At 40.6% G+C, this 22,427-nt stretch overlaps 1 protein-coding gene across 1 annotated transcript in view; it reads left to right on the forward strand.

The window, feature by feature from the left end:
* tacr1a (tachykinin receptor 1a) overlaps window positions 1-22,427 on the forward strand; it is a 62,666-nt gene that overhangs the window by 32,047 nt on the left and 8,192 nt on the right. The window contains exons 3-4 of the mRNA XM_061037189.1: window positions 4,250-4,400; window positions 18,515-18,711. Coding sequence (XP_060893172.1) covers window positions 4,250-4,400; window positions 18,515-18,711 — 348 coding nt within the window. The remainder of the gene's footprint in view (window positions 1-4,249; window positions 4,401-18,514; window positions 18,712-22,427) is intronic.

The raw sequence follows: 22,427 nt of genomic DNA on the forward strand, positions 1-22,427 counted from the left end.
TCATCCTGGCTCAGCGGCCCCCAGTATGGACGGCCAGCCCCCCTAGCATTTATAGCATTTAATACTACCGGCCCTTTAAATGCTGCTATAGTATTGTTAACTCAAGAAAAAATCTATAAGGACAGCATTCCAAAAGTGTATTTTAACGTTCAGAGCAGACACTCTTCTTCAGCATGTAGCAGGTAACTCAAACATACACAGGTGGGACTTATTTATACTTCTCTAAAATACTTGTTCATCCCAGCAGAGGGACAACTTTCAACACCACAGTAGGACATTAGCAGTATGAATGCACTTTTTCACCTCGAGGTGCATATCCGATATAAAAACCTCTGTCTCCTCTGTCCTCTCTGTCCCCTTTGTCCCATCGTTCCTTTCTGTCTCCTCTGTCCTCTCTGTCCCCTCTGTCCTCTTTCCCCTTTGTCCCCTCTGTCCTCTCTGTCCCCTTTGTCCCCTCTGTCTCCTCTGTCCTCTTTCCCCTTTGTCCCCTCTGTCCTCTCTGTCCCCTCTGTCCTTTCTGTCCCCTTTGTCCCCTTTGTCCTCTCTGTCCCCTCAGTCCTCTTTGTCCCCTCTGTCCTGTCTGTCTCCTCTTTCCCTTTTGTCCCCTCTGTCCTCTCTGTCCCCTCAGTCCTCTTTGTCCCCTCTGTCCTCTCTGTCCCCTCAGTCCTCTTTGTCCCCTCTGTCCTGTCTGTCTCCTCTTTCCCTTTTGTCCCCTCTGTCCTCTCTGTCCTCTTTGTCCCCTCTGTCCTCTCTGTCTCTCCTCTGTCCTCTATGTCCTCTCTTTTTCCTCTGTTCTCTCTGTCCTATATGTTCTTTCTGTCCTCTCTGTCCCCTCTGTCCCATATGTCTTATCTGTCCTATATGTCCTCTCTGTTCCCTCTGTCCTATCTGTCCTCTTTGTCCAATCTTTCCTATCTGTTTCCTCTGTATCTCTTTGTTCCCTCCGTCCTCTCTGTCCCCTCTGTCCTATATGTCCTTTCTGTTCCGTCTGTCCTATCTGTCCTCATTTTCCTCTTTGTCCTCTCTGTCCTCTCTTTCCTATCTGTTCCCTCTGTCCCCTCTGTCCTCTCCTGCACAGATCATTAAAATGTCTCCCCGCTGTAAAACAAGCTAACAAGCTGTGCAGTGTCAGTGACTTATAGAGCCCCCTCCTCCTCGTCCCTCCTCCTCACGACACAAAGGGAAATAGAAACGGTGCATCGGGGTAAAAAGGTTGCACTGCTTGACTAATTCTAAAGTTTCTTCCAAAACTAAATACAAAGCAGGACCCTCCCAGACCAGGATCAGATGCACATTTATCCAAAGGAACATTTTAATTGAATATTTTAGTAATACAAATTTGCCGTTTGCCGGGGGCTGTGTCTGCAGCATTGGAGTGCTTCTTTTTCTTTTTCTTGTTTTTATTTGTCATGAGTTCTCTCTCTAAGAAAACTTTGACTTAAAAGGAGTGGGTTTGGAAAACATAAATCAACGAAGAAGAAGTAATGGCTCCTCATAACATCGTAAGTCGCATGGTAATTTTGTCCTGATAAAAGCTTCCTCTCTCCTGGGTATCCATAGGGATTAGCATAATTGTTTTTAATTGGAAATTAAAAACTGCCTGTTAGACATTCTTTGAGAGAAAAACAGATCGCTCGTCTGCGTGCTCGAGTCGGGGGGTCACCTGTCTCTGAAGCAGTTAAACTTGCTATACACGCTTAATCTAAACCACTCAGAGGGACACACACACACACACACACACACACACACACACACACACACACACACACACACACACACACACACACACACACACACACACACACACACACACACACACACACACACACACACACACACACACACACACACACACACACTGAGCAGAAAAGGAACAGATCCAAAGCTGTGTCTGTGATGGATTTCCACATCTGAAGCTGTCATTTTCTATCATTTCTTTAATGCTTTAAATTTAATGGACAGTTATTGGAGCAGAGTTTGAAGTTCCACAGCTAAACTACTTCTCAGTCTTCTGTTAAAAACACACCACAGTGATTGATTCAGCGCTCCACCCAGCTGACTCCTGTTCTCACTCTTTGCTCAGCGACAAGAGTTGTTAACAGTTGGAGGAAAGATTCTTCATCATTTTATAAAATGTAAAATGCTCCTTGTCACTGAAATAATCTTTAAACTATGTGTGGGGTACAAGATCTTCTTTAGAAGTTCCCAGGTAGGGAGTCGTAGCCATTACCAGCGACAGCACACAAACACATTAGTACACACAATAATTCCAGATATAATAAATGACAGTTCAGTGAGATAGTACAATAAATTTACTGACACACTTTTCTTACTCTTATCTTAGGGTTTATTTTAATATGAAATGTGTTTTCCCCTCTAAATTAATTTAGTTTTTGCAACACACATCTTTAATCTGCTCTATTTATCCACACATGCTACACAGACAGGAAAACAAGGACTATGCCTCGCCTTTTGAAAGGTTCCACTCCATATAACATTATTTATAGGAGTTCAGCACAGAATCAGCAGCAAGCAGCTGTTTATTAACATTAAACGAAGCCATGAGAAGCGTCTCTCTCTCTATCTCTCTCTCTTTCGCTCTCTCTCTGCTGATATGATTCTGCTCTCTTGGTTTAGCTGTGTCTTATTTCTCCGCAGCAGTCGAGAGATAATTATTTTTTAAACGGGAGTTTTGCTCCTCACGGCTCCGTTCCCCACACGCCTGCACTCTCCCCACTCTCTATCTCTCTCCCCTGCACTCTCTCTCTCTCTTCCTCTCTGTCTCTCACACTCTCTCTCGCACACTGACTCTCTCCCTGCCCTCTATCTCTCTCTCTCGTGCAATTTTATATATAAATGAAAAATTTAACAAAAACAAGTCTGAAATATACTTGGACGACCATAAAAATCGTCTACGTGTATTTCATAGTGACTAAACATCTGGCGATCGACTGGTTGGGTCACACCCCTTATAGATTACAAACATTACAGAGGAGCAGGTGAAAAGCTCTGAGACATCCATGCCCTCCCACAGAGACGACTGGGACCCTGAAAGGCTTGGTGAATGGGTCCCCAGATGTCATTAAATAATATCCACAGATGTGTGTTGGATCAGCACCTCCTCAGCGATGCTCAGATCAGCTTTGGAGCTGACTGCAAAAAGCACCTCATCAAGTTATTCATCGGGTGGTTTAAATAAATGTTACTTATTACTTAAATCTAGGATGCAATGTTTTACCTTACCTAAGCTTTCCCCTCCCCCCCGTGTGGTCGGCCCTAGGATACACCCAAACCAGACTACCACAGACTATCACAGCAGAAAGATAAAGTTAGCATGCTCATCAGCTGAAGATAGAGTTAGCATGCTCATCAGCTGAAGATAAAGTTAGCATGCTCATCAGCTGAGGATAAAGTTAGCATGCTCATCAGCTGAAGATAAAGTTAGCATGCTCATCAGCTGGGGATAAAGTTAGCATGCTCAGATAAAGGTAGCGTGCTCATCAGCTGAAGATAAAGTTAGCGTGCTCGTCAGCTGAAGATAAAGTTAGCATGCTCACCAGCTGAAGATAAAGTTAGCATGCTCATCAGCTGGGGATAAAGTTAGCATGCTCAGATAAAGGTAGCGTGCTCATCAGCTGAAGATAAAGTTAGCGTGCTCGTCAGCTGAAGATAAAGTTAGCATGCTCACCAGCTGAAGATAAAGTTAGCATGCTCATCAGCTGAAGGTAAGTCCTGCATTGCTTCTTCTACATGCTATGGTGTAATCAGCCAGAGTATAGCTGACACAGATATGTGAGTGTGTGAGTCTTTATGTGCATGTAAATCCACTTAATGTCTTACAAAGATGACTGGCTGGTCGTGGCAGTCGAGACACAGATGTTATTAACTACATTCATTTAGATTCTCACTCAGTGAGCCTGAATGCACTGCACATCTTTTAGGCGCATCTTCTAAAGAGCTCTTCTAGTCTGACCATCACTCAAAGTGCTCGCACACCAGACCTCACCTCTCCCAAACATTCACACCTCGATGGCGATGCTCCTGAGTTTTTTTATGTCCTTCTGAGTGACTGTAGGTCACTCTACTAAAGCCATTCATTCAATCAGGTATTTTCATAAATGTTACTCTTGAAATAAAAGATGATCTTTCTCAATAAATAGAGAATCAGTTTAAACAGGCTGAGGTGGTCGCTACTCTTTAGCCTTTGTTTTCATTTCAATTCAAAAGAATATTCTGTCTTGTTTCTTAGGTACTACATGTGTGTGGCCATTCTGCTCTACTTCCTTCCCCTGCTGGTGATGGGTTGTGCTTACCTGGTGGTGGGACTGACCCTCTGGGCGAGTGAGATCCCTGGAGACTCTTCTGACCGCTACAAGGAGCAGCTGACGGCGAAGCGCAAGGTAAACTCTCTTTTACTGAACTTTATGTGGCATCAGATTTACTGTTCCTGCATTGATACCAGTGATTCAACAGCACCATGAACCTGAGGCCCCGTGTCCACCTAACGTTTTGTTCAGTGCAGAGAAGCGCTGGCTGTGCGTTCTGAAATGCTCGCTTCAAGTGTTTGTGCACTGAGAAGAAAAGCGCTGCACGTCAGTCCTGTCTCCATGACAACAGTCGTTATGACGGACACTGCTCCGTTACTTTGTACTGTATGTTTTAAGACCGTTTATTTCCTGATCAGACACAGAGCGAGGAGGATGTGGGTACAAGACACGATCAGTAGGATACAAACATATAGGGAATATCATGGTTTTGGAACAGAGTGCCTTTCTAAAAGGTTTGACAGATTTTCAACTCAAGCGCTCGGAGCAGCGGCACACAAAAAGAAGCTGGGCGCTGCGCCTTTTCTCCTGGCATCTGTCTGCTGCTGCAAATGCTCTCTAATCATTGAAAATAATTGAAAAATAGATTCATCAATGCATTGGAATTATTATTTTAACAATTCAATATCGATTCAAGGAAATCCTGAGATCGATCTTTTTGTTGTTGTAATGACACCCCTCTCCACTAGGGGGCACTGTGGATTCAGTTCAGGCACATTGTGCACTTTAGATCATACTGTACTTTAATGTTTTATTTTCTTTATTTATTAAAGAATAATGCAACGATAAAATACATTCTTGAGTCAGTTTGTTTTAAACAAATCCAAACACATCATTATTTAACAAATATCAGAAGGTACTGTGACGAGTTATCTCGGTACTCTCATCTATGTGTAATATTGAATCCATAACGAAGCATATTGATCAATATTGAAATCGATACCGAATTGTGAAAGAACCCAAAGAATCTAAATCAAATTAAATTGTGAGGTTGTGGACAATACCCAGCTCTAGTGTTGTGCATATAGTTTTAACCATTCATAAATATTCAGCATGCTTTATAATAATAACTATCTCACATTATTAGGCTTTTCATTATGACTGATAAAGTCGGGTGTCATAACATCTTATTTGTTGGCCACTTGCTGTGTTAGTAAAGATCAGAGTGTAATAATACTTTATAATCCTTCTTTAACACACTATAAACACTACTGTGTAATAATCTGATTATAAATCACAGTAAGTGCTTATAAGCTGCTTTAAAGGAAAAATGTGTGACTTTTTGATCCAGTAGATGTCGCCCTTGAGCTCCAGCATGAAACCAAAACAAACTTCTGTTTAGCCACGCCTCCTCCATACTGAAGCCTCCACTCTCCTCCAGAGACACACCTCCAATCCCTCTCCACTCGTGTTTGCACGGAGGAGTTAAGCACAAGCGGTGGACAAAATTGTCCTTTTCTCGAGCTGTAATCCCCTGTGTCCTGCATTGTTGTGTTAGCATGCTAATGTTAGCGCTCTTTAGTTAGCTCGTCGCTTCACATTGTATGTAAACTGACACAGAATGAGCGTGATCTAAAAACTCTTACTAACATCTAAATAATCAGTGAGTATGTTCTTCTTCTTCTCTCTAGTTCTTGACTAAAACAGCTTTTATACACAAGGGGAGGAGCCGGCCGTCCCGTCCATGTAAACACAGCTCTGACAACAACACAGCCAGCGGGACTCGAGCTTCTCACTCATTGTAGACAGTCATGACTCAGAGACACATTTACACAGGATACACTGGATTTATGATTTATTTATGTGGAACATGTCACACATCTTTTCCTTTCGGTAAAATTATGAAATCCCTGGATTGTAAGCAGCTGTAATCCATTACAAGATGGTTAGAAGTCACTATCAGTCATCATTGTTTAAGTAATATGAAACAGAATACGATTAAATCAATGCAAGAACAATTTATTCAAACATTTAGTCTTAACAAAAGTTGACGGCTTCTACCCCCTCTCAGTTCAGGAAGGTAAAGCTTTAACTTACTCAGTTAATGGAGTGTTAACTATCTCACTGTAAAACAAAGAACTGAAAGAACAGGGACGGAGAACATTGATTCCAACAGGCTGCAGACTTCAGTCCTACTTTAATATGTGAGTAACGTGTAGCTCTTTTGGGAGTGGAACATCGACCTGTCTTCATCTAACACACTGAGATTATGTCTATTGTCTAAAATGTTTACAGTCCATCCCACATGACGTAAAAGCTGTTCTCACATCTGCACTCCTAAAAATATCTAGATAATTTCAGAAGAACTGCTCCTGAAATCCTCCTGATCTGGTTGTTCACATATGCTCCTCAAAGAGGGAAACTATCCCTGTCAGACAAGAGGGGGGGCGGGGGGGTCTCCTGAGGTAAGACATGTTGAAAAGAAGACGTGGAAGTGGTGGACAAAGCATCAGAGTCCTCTATACGTCTCTATAATGAGAATATGTGTCTTTGTATCAATGCTACGTGTAGTTGAAGAGAATCTCAATGTGAACTAAAGAGTGGAGAAGAACATACTGGAGAACAGGAAACATGCAGCAGCAGGTTCATTAGAGCACGGAGATGGTAGAGGTGGCGTGCAGACAGTCTATGGTCGTGCAGCGATCACAGGGAATAAACGTCACCACCCCCTCCCACTGGCTCCAGGTGAATTCTCCTGATTATATCCTGCTGTGTTCTCACATCAGCTCACTCTGACTTTCTGCAGAATAAATACGAGGAGGCTGAAGAGAAACTCTGGCTGAAGTCATAGAGAATAATTTGGTGATTGTGTTCACACGTACAGCTCAGCATGGAGTTTTTCAGGAGATTTCTGTAAGTGTGAAAACCCCATTAGAGCCATAAAAACATTCCACACTGAAAGCACAGAGCCTGAAAATTAGGATCAACTCTCTGTGAGAAGTGATAGAGGAAAGTTACAAGTTTATTGATTTGATTTTTACATATCAGGGATCAGCTGTGACTTTACCAGAGGCAGGGACACACTGTACATGCAGAATCAAAGTGCAACAGATACTTTAATGTACACATTTGAAGGAAAGACACTGAAAAGATTGGTAACCCTCAACTGATAAATGAGAGAGTCGAGGGTTAATGACATTCATGTACGTTGTACTTATGTCATGAATCTGTGGTTCCTCCCTAACCAGCACTCCCATTCAAACACTCGTTCTCTTCTTTAAACAGCTTTGTTGTATGATTCCCTCTGTGGCGCCAGACATCAGCTCTGAAGCTCTGCCATGCCCGCTCTGAATGTTGACAGTGGGCTCTGAATCCACAAAGTTCCTTCAGTGACACACTGTGCAGTGGACATAGCCTTCCTGCGTTAGAGCGCTGCCATATGCTCGCCATTCATCAGACACAGTGCTCGTGCCCGTTGTAACATGTCGCCGTATGGTAGGCAAAAGTTCTCCCCTTGAACGCCATCTGACAGTCTGCAGTACCGCCTTCTTGTTGTCTGTGACTACACTATTCTTCTTCTTAATAGACCTGAACCCTGTCTTTGTTTTTCTGCTGTCTTTATTGTCTGCTACACATCACATTGATTACTTATTTTCCATTTCACATTAAACATTATACAGTAACAGTTGTGTGATACTACCTGTTTTGAAGCACTGATCATCACTCAGTTATAGGGGCGGCTGTGGGTCAGTGGTAGATTGAGCCGTCTCTCAACCTTAAGGTCGAGGGTTCGATCCCCAGCTCCTGCAGCCGCATGTCTGATGTGTCCTTGGGCAAGACACTTAACCCCAAGTTGCTCCCGCTGCTTATGAATGTGTATGAATGGGATTAGTTACTTCTGATGGACTCTTTACACAGCAGCCTCTACCATCAGTGTGTGAATGTCTATGAATGGATGAGTTTATACTGATGGACTCTTTACACAGCAGCCTCTACCATCAGTGTGTGAATGTGCTTTTTGTAACATAACAATGAGTAAGGTATTTTACCTGCTTTTTGTAAAGTGTCTCGAGATAACACTTGTTATGAGTTGACGCTATAAAAATTGATTGATTGATTGATTGATTGACCTCCACGTTCACACATTGATGGTAGAGGCTGCTGTGTAAAGAGTCCATCAGTATTAACTCATCCATTCATACACATTCACACACTGATGGTAGAGGCTGCTGAGTAAAGAGTCCATCAGTATTAACTCATCCATTCATACACATTCACACACTGATGGTAGAGGCTGCTGAGTAAAGAGTCCATCAGTATTAACTCATCCATTCATACACATTCACACACTGATGGTAGAGGCTGCTGAGTAAAGAGTCCATCAGTATTAACTCATCCATTCATACACATTCACACACTGATGGTAGAGGCTGCTCCGTAAAGAGTCCATCAGTATTAACTCATCCATTCATATACATTCACACACTGATGGTAGAGGCTGCTGAGTAAAGAGTCCATCAAAAGTAACTCATCCATTCATACACATTCACACACTGATGGTAGAGGCTGCAGAGTAAAGAGTCCATCAGTATTAACTCATCCATTCATACACATTCACACACTGATGGTAGAGGCTGCTGTGTAAAGAGTCTATCAGTATTAACTCATCCATTCAAACACATTCACACACTGATGGTAGAGGCTGCTGAGTAAAGAGTCCATCAGTATTAACTCATCCATTCATACACATTCACACACTGATGGTAGAGGCTGCTGAGTAAAGAGTCCATCAGTATTAACTCATCCATTCATACACATTCACACACTGATGGTAGAGGCTGCTGAGTAAAGAGTCCATCAGTATTAACTCATCCAATCCAATCACACACTGCTGAAGAACTGTGCACGCCCTGGAACTGTGCTTCCTGCTTCCTGCAAATCTTAAGGAAGAGTCTGTGAGCTTGAGCGAGCTGCTCCCTTGGTAACATCACATGCCAACATGATACCCACCGCCACTGCTACACATCATCCAGCTCTTCTGTTCCAATGTAATCACTGCATCATGTGGGCATTGTCTGACCACTTACCTCACAGAAATTAAATCATGGATGCACGCCAACTTCTCCAACTGAACTGATAAACTAATAAATCAGACGTGATCATCCACCCAGAATCCCTCAGAGAACCCACTCACACTTAGATTACTTCACTGTCTCCCTCTCCACACATCAGCTCCCTCTGAGGAGCTCTGCTCACATTATGCAAACATTTTTTTTTCTCATAAATACCCATTATGTTCTGAAAGATAAATTAAATAAAGTCTAAGTACACTTGTATCCACTCATTACCCACAAGAGAATATCTTACATTTGACACCAATCACTATCTTCAAAATATGTTACAATAAGAATATTTAGACGTTATTTTATCACCCCCTTTTTTAAATTAAGTGTTTAATTACTTTTTAATGACATGACTGTGAATATCTCATAGGAATCATAAACAATGCTTCCTGCATGAATGGCAATAAGGTAACCTTTGGCTTTTGAGTTTAACAGTGACTGCTATGTTAAATAACGTCACTAATGCTATAAACGCTGAGAAGCTCTCAACCACTTTCATTTGATCTAAATATCTCTCAGGGGGAAACACGTCTGGAGATCCTTTTTTTTGTAAATGGTGTCATTTATATATCAGGATATATCTGACCAATAAGAAACACTTTTCAGCCTGTTGTTAAATAAGTTCCATGTTTAAAAGTTGAGACGAGCCCTAACCCTCATTGCCCCACAGCGTTGTTTTCCACTCCTGGGTTGAAAGTTATTTTGTACTGTAGGATTGATTTCATCCATCAGAGGTCCGTCTGGGTTTCTGTATTTAGTTTTATCACTAACTGTTATTATCTCTTTTTAAAGAGTCTGTTGTTTTACCTCTCAGTTTTTTTATATTTAATGTTTACAAAAAATGTTGTCTCTAAGTTAAGTCGAGTATTGTTTATGAATTCTGATCTTCAGAAGTTTGAATGTTTTAATACATTTTGCAGCATTTTGCATTTTGTGCTGTTCTTGATTTCACTTTACTTAAAGAAACAATGATGACCGATGGGGACTTCTAACCAGCTTGTAATGAATTACATCTCATTATAGCACAGAGATTTCATAACATTACTTAAAGCATCTAATGACCACTTACAGTGACTTATAATCACATTTTTATTATTATGATTATAGTATTTATACTGTGTTATAGAAGGATGAGATTTAAAGACACTCTAATCTTTACTAACACAGCCAGTGAACAACAAATAAATTGTTATGACACCCGACCTTATCACACCAAGGAGATCGTCGGTCCTGGTTGGACCGTCAGTGAGGGTTGCCCTAGATTTTGCGGTGTGTCCGTCGCCCCCTGTTTGCCTTTTTTCAGCCGATTCGACGTGTTGAATAAGCGTCGGCAGTCGGTGAGAGGGATCTCTCTGGTTGGCTGTTGGGAGGTTTAATTTCTCTCCAGCTCTCCTCTCAGGTTCAGGAAATCCCCTTGAGCATGCCGCTGTAGTATCCATGCTTTCACCCATTAGTGCGGTTTCTCATTATTTGTATATCTCCATTAGTAGACTACCTATAATACGAGTGGTGAGTGACAGTGGTGTGAAAATGGTCTTCTTGTATCATAACAACGGACTACCGCCCCCTGCTGGCATGGAGAGTTATTTACTCTCATGAGCAGAACGTACGTGGTGGTTGGCTGTCGGCTGTAGTCTTTGCGGTGTGTTCAAGTGCAACTTTTTGGACGTGAGGCGACGTGAGGCGACGTAAGGCGACGCCACAGGGGGCTGAATATTTATGAATGCTTATAACTATATGTACACAACAACACAAGTACATTTATAATTCATTATTTGAACCACAGTGAGTTATTATTACTGTTATAAAACATTATAGATCATAACAATGATTATACAGCACTACAGGTGTAATATAAGTATGTTCATAATGTGTTATGATGCATTATAGAGATAGACTTCATAGAAGGTGTTACCTGCCTGAATGGAGACACGTGCAGAGACTTGCCTTTGAGCCAGTGAGGGTTAACACATGTGATCTCTGGGGTGACTCTCCTGACATCAGTACCTACCTCTACTGATTTTTTTTTTGTGATCAACTTTTTATTGAAATTTTACACAAGATCCTTATACACATGAGCTTCAATGACAGAAACCAAAGACAGCATCATCAAACATACAAACTATTTACAGATCGCTGTTGCCTTGATGAGGAAAAATATACATAAAATTTAAAACAAAGACAAAATTACTGAATGAAATTATGATATGCATGTACACACACCCACATATATAAATATACCCATACACACATATAGACACAAAATAAAACCTATAGACACAGCACAATAAATAAAACTAAAACAAATAAACAGATTCAAAAAAAATAAAATAATAATAATTCAACCAAACAATTTCACAAAAAGTGTAAGTTTACGTTTTATTTATAATACCGGTTATATTTGTTCAAGAAATCTGAAAGAGTTGAAATAAGGAAATCCCAAGCCTGTAAAGTGGATGGCCGTGCCTTATGAATTACAGCTAATGATCTTTCAATAAGAGAGATGTCTCTAAAATAGTTAAACCATTCCTTTATCGATGGAGATTCAACAGAGAACCAAGAATGTATTATCGTCTTCTTTGCCGCAGTTGCGCTTGCAAAGATAATTTTCCTAAAGGCCAGTCTGGTGTTATCCCTGAGAGCAAAGTCATCATTAAATAACAGTAGGGAGGGCTGTTTGGGAACTGGGAAATTTTGGGAATTTCAGGATATTTTCAATGCATTTAGTCACCTTAGACCAAAGGGTGGAAACTGATGGACATTCCCAGAAAACATGGAGGTATGTACCAACAACGTCAAGATTACATTTAGTGCAGTTTGGATGGTCTATAAGCTTCATTTTGAAGCGCCTGTATAGTGTTGCATAATATTTATGTACAAATTTTAAGTGAATGAGTTGATGTGCTGGATTTTTTGATGAAATAAATATATTGGTCCAAATAATGTCCCAGTGTAGTACAAGGTTCTGTCCTTCAAGGTCCCGGTTCCAGGATGTGGTCACCCCCAGAGTTTTGGCACTTTTGGAGATTAAATCGTTATATATGGTAGACACTAGTCCCGTAGTCTTTTTCTGGGGGTTAATCCAAGTACCCAGTGGATGAGAGGATAAAGGTAAATCCCATGGAACTCCATGGGCATGAATTGCTGATCTCAATTGTAAATACAAAAACCAAGAAAACCCAGGGAGGGAATATCGGTCCTTAAGCTGTTGAAATGAAAGCAGGCCATCTCTGCTGTACAGATCTTTGAGTCTATGGACTCCCCCAGCGGCCCAGCTTTTATTGTAGAATGAGCCAGAGTTCTGTAGTAGATTGTAATTGTACCATATTGGAGAGCGGTCACATCCATATATTTCTGAACATCCGACCAGATTTGCAGTGAGGTCCCTATAATTGGTCCAAACACTCTACCTGCTGTTCTAGGTTTCATCCCACAAAAAATAAAATCTTTAATTCTATGTGGTTTGACTAGTGCCTGTTCTATTTGATGCCAAGATGTAGTGGCTTCCTCATTACACCATGTTTTTAATGATTTAATCTGAAAGGACCAGAAATAAAGCTTAAAATCCGGAAGCGCAAGACCTCCAGTGGTTTTTGAACGTTTAAGTGTTTTCAACCTAATGCGAGGTCATTTGCTATCCCAGATGAATTTAGAGATCATTGCTTGTAAATCATCAAAGTATTTAGGTGGTGGAGGTAAAGGGATCATGGAAAATAGAAAGTTCAGTCGGCCAAGAATATTCATTTTCACAATTGAGATTCTAGTTTGCAATGTCATTTTCAAACTAGACCACCTTTGGATATCAGACAAAAGTTCAGCTTGAAGTTTATCGTAATTTGCATGTGATATGTCTGAGAATTTGGTTATATTCAAACCCAAGTATATAAAGCTAGAGTCATGCCACTGTATATGTGGAATAGCTGGTAAGGAGAGCTGCTTTGCTAAAACATTTAGAGGAATAAGTAAAGATTTATCCCAGTTAATTTTATAACCAGAAAATTGACTGAACTTGCAAAAGACTTCTAATATACGAAATAATGAGTTGGAAATATTAGTGAAGAACAATAATACGTCATCTGCATATAGGGAGATCTTGTGTTTTGTATCTTGTATACTGATAGGTGATATCTGGTTATTCAGTCTAATTTCCTGAGCCAACGGTTCCAGTGATAACGCAAAAAGGAGTGGAGAAAGCGGGCAACCTTGACAGGTACCGCGCCGTAAGGGAAACGGTGTAGACAGGATGTTATCTGTTTGAACGACTGCATAAGGATTAGTATAAAGCGTTTTTATCATACATATACATTTTCTACAGAATCCAAACTCCTCAAGTACCGCCCATAGATAATCCCAACCCACCCTATCAAAGGCTTTTTGCGCATCTAAGCTAAAAACCGCAGCAGGTTCCTCATTTGATTCTGATACATGAATAATGTGAAGAAGCCGTCTGATGTTGTCTGATGCAAGTCTTCTTTTTAGAAATCCTGTTGTAATGAATTAGTTTGCCTACATATGGCTCCAGTCTTCCTACTAAAACTTTAGCAAAGAGCTTTAATTCTGTTGTGATCAATGATATCGGTCTATAACTGCCACATTTTAAAGGGGATTTGCCTTTTTTAAGTAACACTGAAATAAGAGATGTATTTTGGTCGCGATGAAAAGATCCAATATCAAGGGCATAATTTAAAGAATCTAGGATGAGTGGTCCAATAATATCCCACAGTTCTAGAAGAAGCTCAGGAGGCAGGCCATCAAGGCCTGGCGATTTTCCTTTCTGCATTGATTTTAAGGCCTCTTTGAGCTCTGAGAGGGTGAGTTGTGAATCGAGGGAGTCAGCCTCCTCAGTAGTTAACTTCGGTAAATTAAGTTTTAACAAATATGATTTAAGGTCAGTCAAATCTGGAGTAGAGTCACCCTTATACAGATCTGAGTAAAATGATATAAACGTTTTATTTATTTCATCTGGATCAAAGGTAATAGATCCTGATGGAGTTTGAATAGCACTGATGGTGGAAAATGATTCATTGTGTTTTAACCTGGCAGCTAGAAGTCTGCTTGCACTTTCGCTCTGACTGTAGTATGTAACTCTAGTACGATGAATTATAAATTCAACTTTTGCTTTAAGCAAATTATTTAGTTCAAATTTCAGTGTAGAAAGAGTTGATTGTGTCTGTTCAGAAAACTGATGTTTCTGTCTAGTTCCTAACGTATGTATGTCACCCTCTAGTTGTGTGATTCTGCATTTCCTTGATTTATTCAAATGAGAGGCAAATGAAGAAGATTCTCCTCTCAAAAAGCATTTAGTTGTTTCTGAAAGTATTTGTGGCGAAGTTGCAGTCTCTGAATTAATTTCAAAAAATACTTTGAGGTTGTTTCTTAATTTTTCCAGAGAGTCAGTGTTTTGGAGTAATGTTGTGTTAAAGCACCATCTACTGGAGTGTCTAGAGGCACTCTGCCCAATATGAAAGCTATACATCACTGGGGCATGATCTGATATTATTATTGGAAGAATATCTGTAGATGTAACACAACGGTTTAGGTAGGGGGAGACAAATATGTAGTTAATTTGAGAATACGTCTTCTGTCTAGCAGAAAAGAAAGTATAATTTGTAGTTGTCGGATTACGTAGCCGCCAAGGGTCAATAATGTTCAGGTCAGAAGTAAAGTTATTAATCTCTCAGGATGATTCCTGCGCTGAGCGTGTACTCATTGATTTATCTAAATGTATGTCACATACCTGATTAAAATCACCCCCGTCAATAACATGGTAGTCTGACATGTCTAATAGAGTATCGGAGACAGTATCAAAGAAATCTGGATCGTTAAGGTTTGGAGCATATATTGATGCAAGACAGATTTTCATGTTGTTTATTGTGATACAAGCATAAGCTAGTCTCCCCTCATCGTCTTTACCAGTTCAATATTCACAGATAATTTCCTGTCAAATATTATAGCGACCCCTTTAGACCTATTTGCAGCCGAAGAGTGAGCAACACATCTATAGAATTTATTTTGAAATCTATGAATGTCATCCGCTTTAAGATGAGTTTCCTGAATGAGACCAATTGAAACTTTTTTCCGTTTGAGAAATTCTAAACACTTTGTGCGTTTGACAGGCGAGTTAAGGCCACGGACATTCCATGACATTACATTAAAAGGATTACTCATAACCAGGTTTGCACGATTGTAGCATCAATAGGCTATGTAATGTAGATCTACACTTAGAGCAATACTGCACATATAAAATAAAAAAACGTAAACATAATGTAACAAACTTTATCTAAGTAGCAAGGCATTGGCGACAAATACATTAATTCTTGAACAAAATGTTCCATCCGCAAGAGATAAAATAATTTCTCTTTGGTTGGAGAAGAGTATGAGAAAAAAAAAAACTGAACAATAAAATAAAATTTCTTCCGGCTACCTGTGACTCACAAAAAATGACACACGTCCCAAGCCCGACCCCGTTAGGAGGTATCAGAGAATTTTAAAGCCGTGAAATAGGAGTTGTGGGATGAAACTAAATCAACGACTATTGAGCTGGGTCAATAATTATAATGTCCCTAACTTAGAGAAGATGTTCTATTCATCATATAAAATTGTGCATTTATGTGCCAATATTAGAATTAAGAGAGGGAAAATAAATAACTTATCGTCACCATTATAATTATATAAAGTACCGTCAGCCTGATAACCCTCCAACTGCATCCAAATTTTCTTAGAGCGTCATGGTTTCTCCATCGAAGGATGCCGAGCGTGGTGGGGTGTTTGGAGCGCTGGGTCTGGGTGTTGAACGTGAAGATCGATCAAGTGCAGACATAAACTTCTCAGCATCTGCTACACAATCGAAGAAGTGCAGCGTCCCATTATGCTTAACCTTCAGGGTTGCCGGATATCTCAGAAACGGGCGTAATCCTCTGTTGGCGATCTGTTTCCTCACCGCATCAAAGGCTCTTCTCTTCTGGGCTGTCTCTGTGCTGTAGTCCGGGAAAAACATTAGCCTCAACGTTGAGGTCTGACCTTCATATGACGCCTGGTGTGTCAGCGCTGATGGAAGAGCCCTGACTCCATTGAGGATTTTCTCTCTGTCCTGTCCGGGGACGGTTGGACTTGTCCTGGGCAGTATATATTCAATGGGCCTGCTGAATCTCAATCTTTTCTCCTACAAGAGAGGGGATCCATTCGGGTAATTTATCCTGCAGAAACTGAATAGCGTTTTCACCTTCTGCTGACTCCGCTAAGCCCACGAGTCGGATGTTGATCTGTCTTCCATCTCGGCTATTTTCTGGTGAAGTTTTAGCACGTCTTTCTGAAGGCCACCGACATCGTGTTTGACTGCTCTCATATTAGCCGTACTAGCATCCATCCTCCCTTGTAGCTTCCTACCGAGTTCGGCTTGTTGAGTGATATCCTTTGGCAACGGCAGTGATCGTGCTTTCAATCATTGACTTGAGAGTTTCAATTTCACCTGAGACCATATCCTCCACTGCCTCTCTCACTGCCAGCTTAACTTTTTTGGTCAACCGATCTTCTTGCTGTTGTAAAGCTAACAAGATGGTAGCATTAGATGGCTCGTCAGGCTGTGCGTCCTGAGGTTCTTTCTTTTTCAGGTGTATCCTGAGACGCTTTATTTCTCGTCGTTTTTGTGCCCGACATGTCGCGGCTACATCTACAAATAACATGAACTATAAAAGTCTCTGAATTGCAGGATGTTTTAATCAATTTTCGGACTTTTGACATGGAGCTCAGACTAAGCGTGCATCATGTCTCGGCAGCCACCGGAAGCTCCGCCTCTACTGATTTTATGACACTCACCACTCCAGCCTTTTTGAGACAGAATGTGTCTAATTTTTACAACTGACCCTTTGTCGAGCACAGCCCCAACCAGGAAGTATCGCTTTATTAATTAAACTTTCATTTTACCTTTATTTATTTTCAGGAAATCATTGAGGGCAAGCCCTCATTTAGAATGACGTCGAGAGTACCAACGAATAAAAATGAGTTAAAACGAATAAGAGACAAAAAAAGACAAAAAACAACGAAGACAAAATATATAGATTATAAGACCAGAAGAATAAGCAGTAAGCAGGCAACCACAGTTAATAACATTTACACTCATGAGTACAGTGAATTATGATCAGGTTTTTAAATTGACCCCTGGTAACCATTGTATTGAGTTTCAATGTGTTTTGTATTGTGTTCCAGGTGTGTGCAGCACAATAGGTGAAGGATGTTTTCCCAAAGTTCGTTTTTACTTGTGGAACCGTTAACATTAGCCAGTCACTTGATCGAGTCTGATACTGATTATCAGCCCAGATTAATAAAGAAGTGATGTATGCTGGTATACCCGCAAGTGATTTATAAATAAATAGCAGCCAATGCCTTTCACGTCTAACTGTTAGTGAAGCCCAACCAACTTTATCGTACAGGATGCAATGATGAGTGGAATATTTGTCACCAGTGATAAATCTGAGGGCGGAGTAATAAACTGTGTCTAATGATTTTAGGGTGGAGGCAGAAGCATGTCTATAAATGACATCCCCGTAGTCCAGAACAGACAGGAAGATGGCTTCAATTATTCGCTTTCTACTCACTAAAGGGAAGTTCACTTTATCAAGCCAAGCACTCCCTAGTTAGTTTTACTAGGTTAGACCAAATCTCTTGTCACCGGGCTCCTTTCCTTTTCAAACTATTACAAATACCTGGAGATTTTCTTAACTTGTCCTCAGTGAAAGAGTAAGGACAGAGATACAGTAGGGAGTATGAGGAGAAGTCTAAATCTCTAAAATAAATCATAAAATAAAAAATATGATCCATGTCTGATACTATAGTGATGACGGCTAACGTTGTTCTCCAGTATGTTCTTCCCTTGTGATTCGGTTGAACTACACGTAGCATTTATATAAAGACAGATATTCTCATTATAGTGTTGTATAATGGACACATCCGCCACTTCTGCGTCATTCTTTTCACATCATGTCTCACTTCAGGAGACCCCCCTTCATCTGACAGGTGCACCTCACAGCCCCCTCCAGCTTCAGTGATCCTGTCTAATAAATACAAAGTGAAAATCAAACTACAGGGGTTTTATAATGACGACACAACGATTCTGTCTTTTTACTACAGGTGGTGAAAATGATGATTGTGGTTGTTTGCACTTTTGCAATCTGCTGGCTACCCTTCCACATCTACTTCCTGCTGCACCAGTTCTTTCCTGACATGTTTGAAGAAAGATTCATCCAGCAGGTTTACCTGGCCATCATGTGGCTTGCCATGAGCTCCACTATGTACAACCCGATCATCTACTGCTGCCTCAACGACAGGTAGGAAAGATTCCTTTTTCTTGTGTTTGGTGTGACGCTGCTCATACAGTAAATGGTGAATGGACTTGCGCTTGCATCGTTCTTTTCTGGTCCTCTGACTACTCAAAGCGCTTTTATACCTCAGGTCACACCTACACATTATTGTACTTCTGGATGGCAGGCAGTGTGAGTGGGAAAAACTTGACAAGCAGACTGCAGATTTGTCCATTAAAAATAAAATGTACTTAAACTGGCCCTCCTCATAGCCTTTTTTTTTTTTTTAAAACACACCAACCAGTCTGTTATTCTCACAGACTTTAAATACCAGGTTAGCTGTGTTCTAGGGCCAATCAGCAAGGAGCTTCAATCAGTGCCAGATTGACTCCAGGTGTAATTAATCTCACCTCCCCTGGAGTTAATGAGACTCAAACAACATGATTAAACAAAGGAAAAAGCATTAAACTTCCCTTCGTAAGTTCAAACATATCAAATAAATATATAACATAAACACTCAGTTGTCTTTAACTTTAAATAGGGGAAAAAACATTTTGTCATTTTAAGTACTTTTAGTGAAATAAACCATTTACATATTTCCACTCAAACATCGACTCCTGAGCGAGAGGAATGTGCATCTTCCTCTCGGCCTAGAACATCAACATTATCATAAAGAGTCCATCAGTATTAACTCATCCATTCATACACATTCACACACTGATGGTAGAGGCTGCAGTGTAAAGAGTCCATCAGTATTAACTCATCCATTCATACACATTCACACACTGATGGTAGAGGCTGCTGAGTAAAGAGTCCATCAGTATTAACTCATCCATTCATACACATTCACACACTGATGGTAGAGACTGCTGAGTAAAGAGTCCATCAGTATTAACTCATCCATTCATACACATTCACACACTGATGGTAGAGGCTGCTGAGTAAAGAGTCCATCAGTATTAACTCATCCATTCATACCCATTCACACACTGATGGTAGAGGCTGCTGAGTAAAGAGACCATCAGTATTAACTCATCCATTCATACACATTCACACACTGATGGTAGAGACTGCTGAGTAAAGAGACCATCAGTATTAACTCATCCATTCATACACATTCACACACTGAAGGTAGAGGCTGCAGTGTAAAGAGTCCATCAGTATTAACTCATCAATTCATACACATTCACACACTGATGGTAGAGGCTGCAGTGTAAAGAGTCCATCAGTATTAACTCATCCATTCATACCCATTCACACACTGATGGTAGAGGCTGCTGAGTAAAGAGACCATCAGTATTAACTCATCCATTCATACACATTCACACACTGATGGTAGAGACTGCTGAGTAAAGAGACCAGCAGTATTAACTCATCCATTCATACACATTCACACACTGAAGGTAGAGACTGCTGAGTAAAGAGACCATCAGTATTAACTCATCCATTCATACACATTCACACACTGAAGGTAGAGACTGCTGAGTAAAGAGTCCATCAATATTAACTCATCCATTCATACACATTCACACACTGATGGTAGAGGCTGCTGAGTAAAGAGTCCATCAGTATTAACTCATCCATTCATACCCATTCACACACTGATGGTAGAGGCTGCTGAGTAAAGAGTCCGTCAGTATTAACTCATCCATTCATACACATTCACACACTGATGGTAGAGGCTGCTGAGTAAAGAGTCCATCAGTATTAACTCATCCATTCATACACATTCACACACTGATGGTAGAGGCTGCTGAGTAAAGAGTCCATCAGTATTAACTCATCCATTCATACACATTCACACACTGATGGTAGAGGCTGCTGAGTAAAGAGTCCATCAGTATTAACTCATCAATTCATACACATTCACACACTGATGGTAGAGGCTGCTGAGTAAAGAGTCCATCAGTATTAACTCATCCATTCATACACATTCACACACCGATGGTAGAGGCTGCTGAGTAAAGAGTCCATCAGTATTAACTCATCCATTCATACACATTCACACACTGATGGTAGAGGCTGCTGAGTAAAGAGTCCATCAGTATTAACTCATCCATTCATACACATTCACACACTGATGGTAGAGGCTGCTGAGTAAAGAGTCCATCAGTATTAACTCATCAATTCATACACATTCACACAACGCCAACCAAGCAGCGGGAGCAACTTGTGGAGACAGACCACTGACCCACTGTTGCCTGGTAACAAAAAGTTTGGATTCATAGTTAAGAAACAAAGATATGATTGTGTGAAATAAAGGTGGCAATGTCCATTTGAAGTTTGAATACTGGATGTTTATGTTATCTATAGCGCTTTTCCCGTTCAGGGTAATGAGGGCCTGGAGCCTGTCAGAGCTGGTATTGGGCGAGAGGCGGGGTTACACCCTGGACTGGTCTCCAGCCAATCACAGGGCTGATATATAGAGACAGACAACCAGACACATTCACACCTACAGACAATTTAGAGTCAGCAGTTAACCTAACGAGCATGTCTTTGGACTGTGGGAGGAAGCTGGAGTACCCGGAGAGAACCCACACATGAACGAGGAGAACATGCAGACTCCACACAGAGAGACTCCTGTCAGACGGGGATTCAAATCAGGAACCTCCTCACAGAGAGGCTCCTGTCAGACGGGGATTCAAACCAGGAACCTCCTCACAGAGAGGCTCCTGTCAGACGGGGATTCAAACCAGGAACCTCCTCACAGAGAGGCTCCTGACAGACGGGGATTCAAACCAGGAACCTCCTCACAGAGAGACTCCTGTCAGACGAGGATTCAAACCAGGAACCTCCTCGCTGTGAGGGGACAATGCTAACCACTACACCACATGTAGCCTAACATTATTCACAATTTTTTTAAAAGTCTGAGACAATACAACATTTTTAGGTTAAATCATCATTTTCTGGGACTGTACCCAAAGAAAATGATTTGGACTCATTATTTATTGTACACTGATGTTTTTTTTTTTTTTTTAAATAAATCATGACAGAATATATAGACTTAGACTTAGAAAAATGTATTCATCCCAGAGGACAATTCATGTCCACAGAAGATCCAGACCATGCAACATTTACAAACAAACAACAGATGGAGTATGTCAGAGACAACAACCCAATCAGTCCATCTGATCATAGATAACTCTAACTGATAAACAAAGAGCAACAAAAATATAACAGACTTTGTGAGATATGTGAGTTGAACGAAGTTGAAACTGAGTCCCATTTTCTTTTGCATTGTACAAAATCTGATGATTTAAGAGAATTATTGTTTCATGAAGTAAAATCTGAAATATTGGGGCAGACAGATGTGCAGAAACTGGAATGGCTGTTTAAGTTTGATGTGTTTAAGCTTGCTAATTTTGTTTCAAAAGCTTGGAAAAGAAGACAGGATATTCTGTTTCATTAGTTTGACTTCTTGCTTTCTCTTTTTGTTTCTTGACAATGAATATAGCTTACCTAGTGCACTCTGATCCGGGAACGTTTTCAATTTATGGTGTCATGTAAGCCCATGCGGGCTGGGCATATGGATGTATGTATGACACAATAATAAAATAAAAAACTAAAACTAAAAATATAATGTGCTAAATAAAGGATGGAATTATTGAGAAGTTACTATTAGACAAACATTATACTGAATGAAGATCAGAAAAGTTATAGACATGCACACTAACCCTCAACAGAATTAAACAGCCTGGTTAGAGTAGCTTGGGTCCTTGGAGTTTATTTATCTCTTCATACAC

This window comes from Labrus mixtus, chromosome 5 (assembly GCF_963584025.1).
Source record: "Labrus mixtus chromosome 5, fLabMix1.1, whole genome shotgun sequence".
NCBI lineage: Eukaryota > Metazoa > Chordata > Actinopteri > Labriformes > Labridae > Labrus > Labrus mixtus.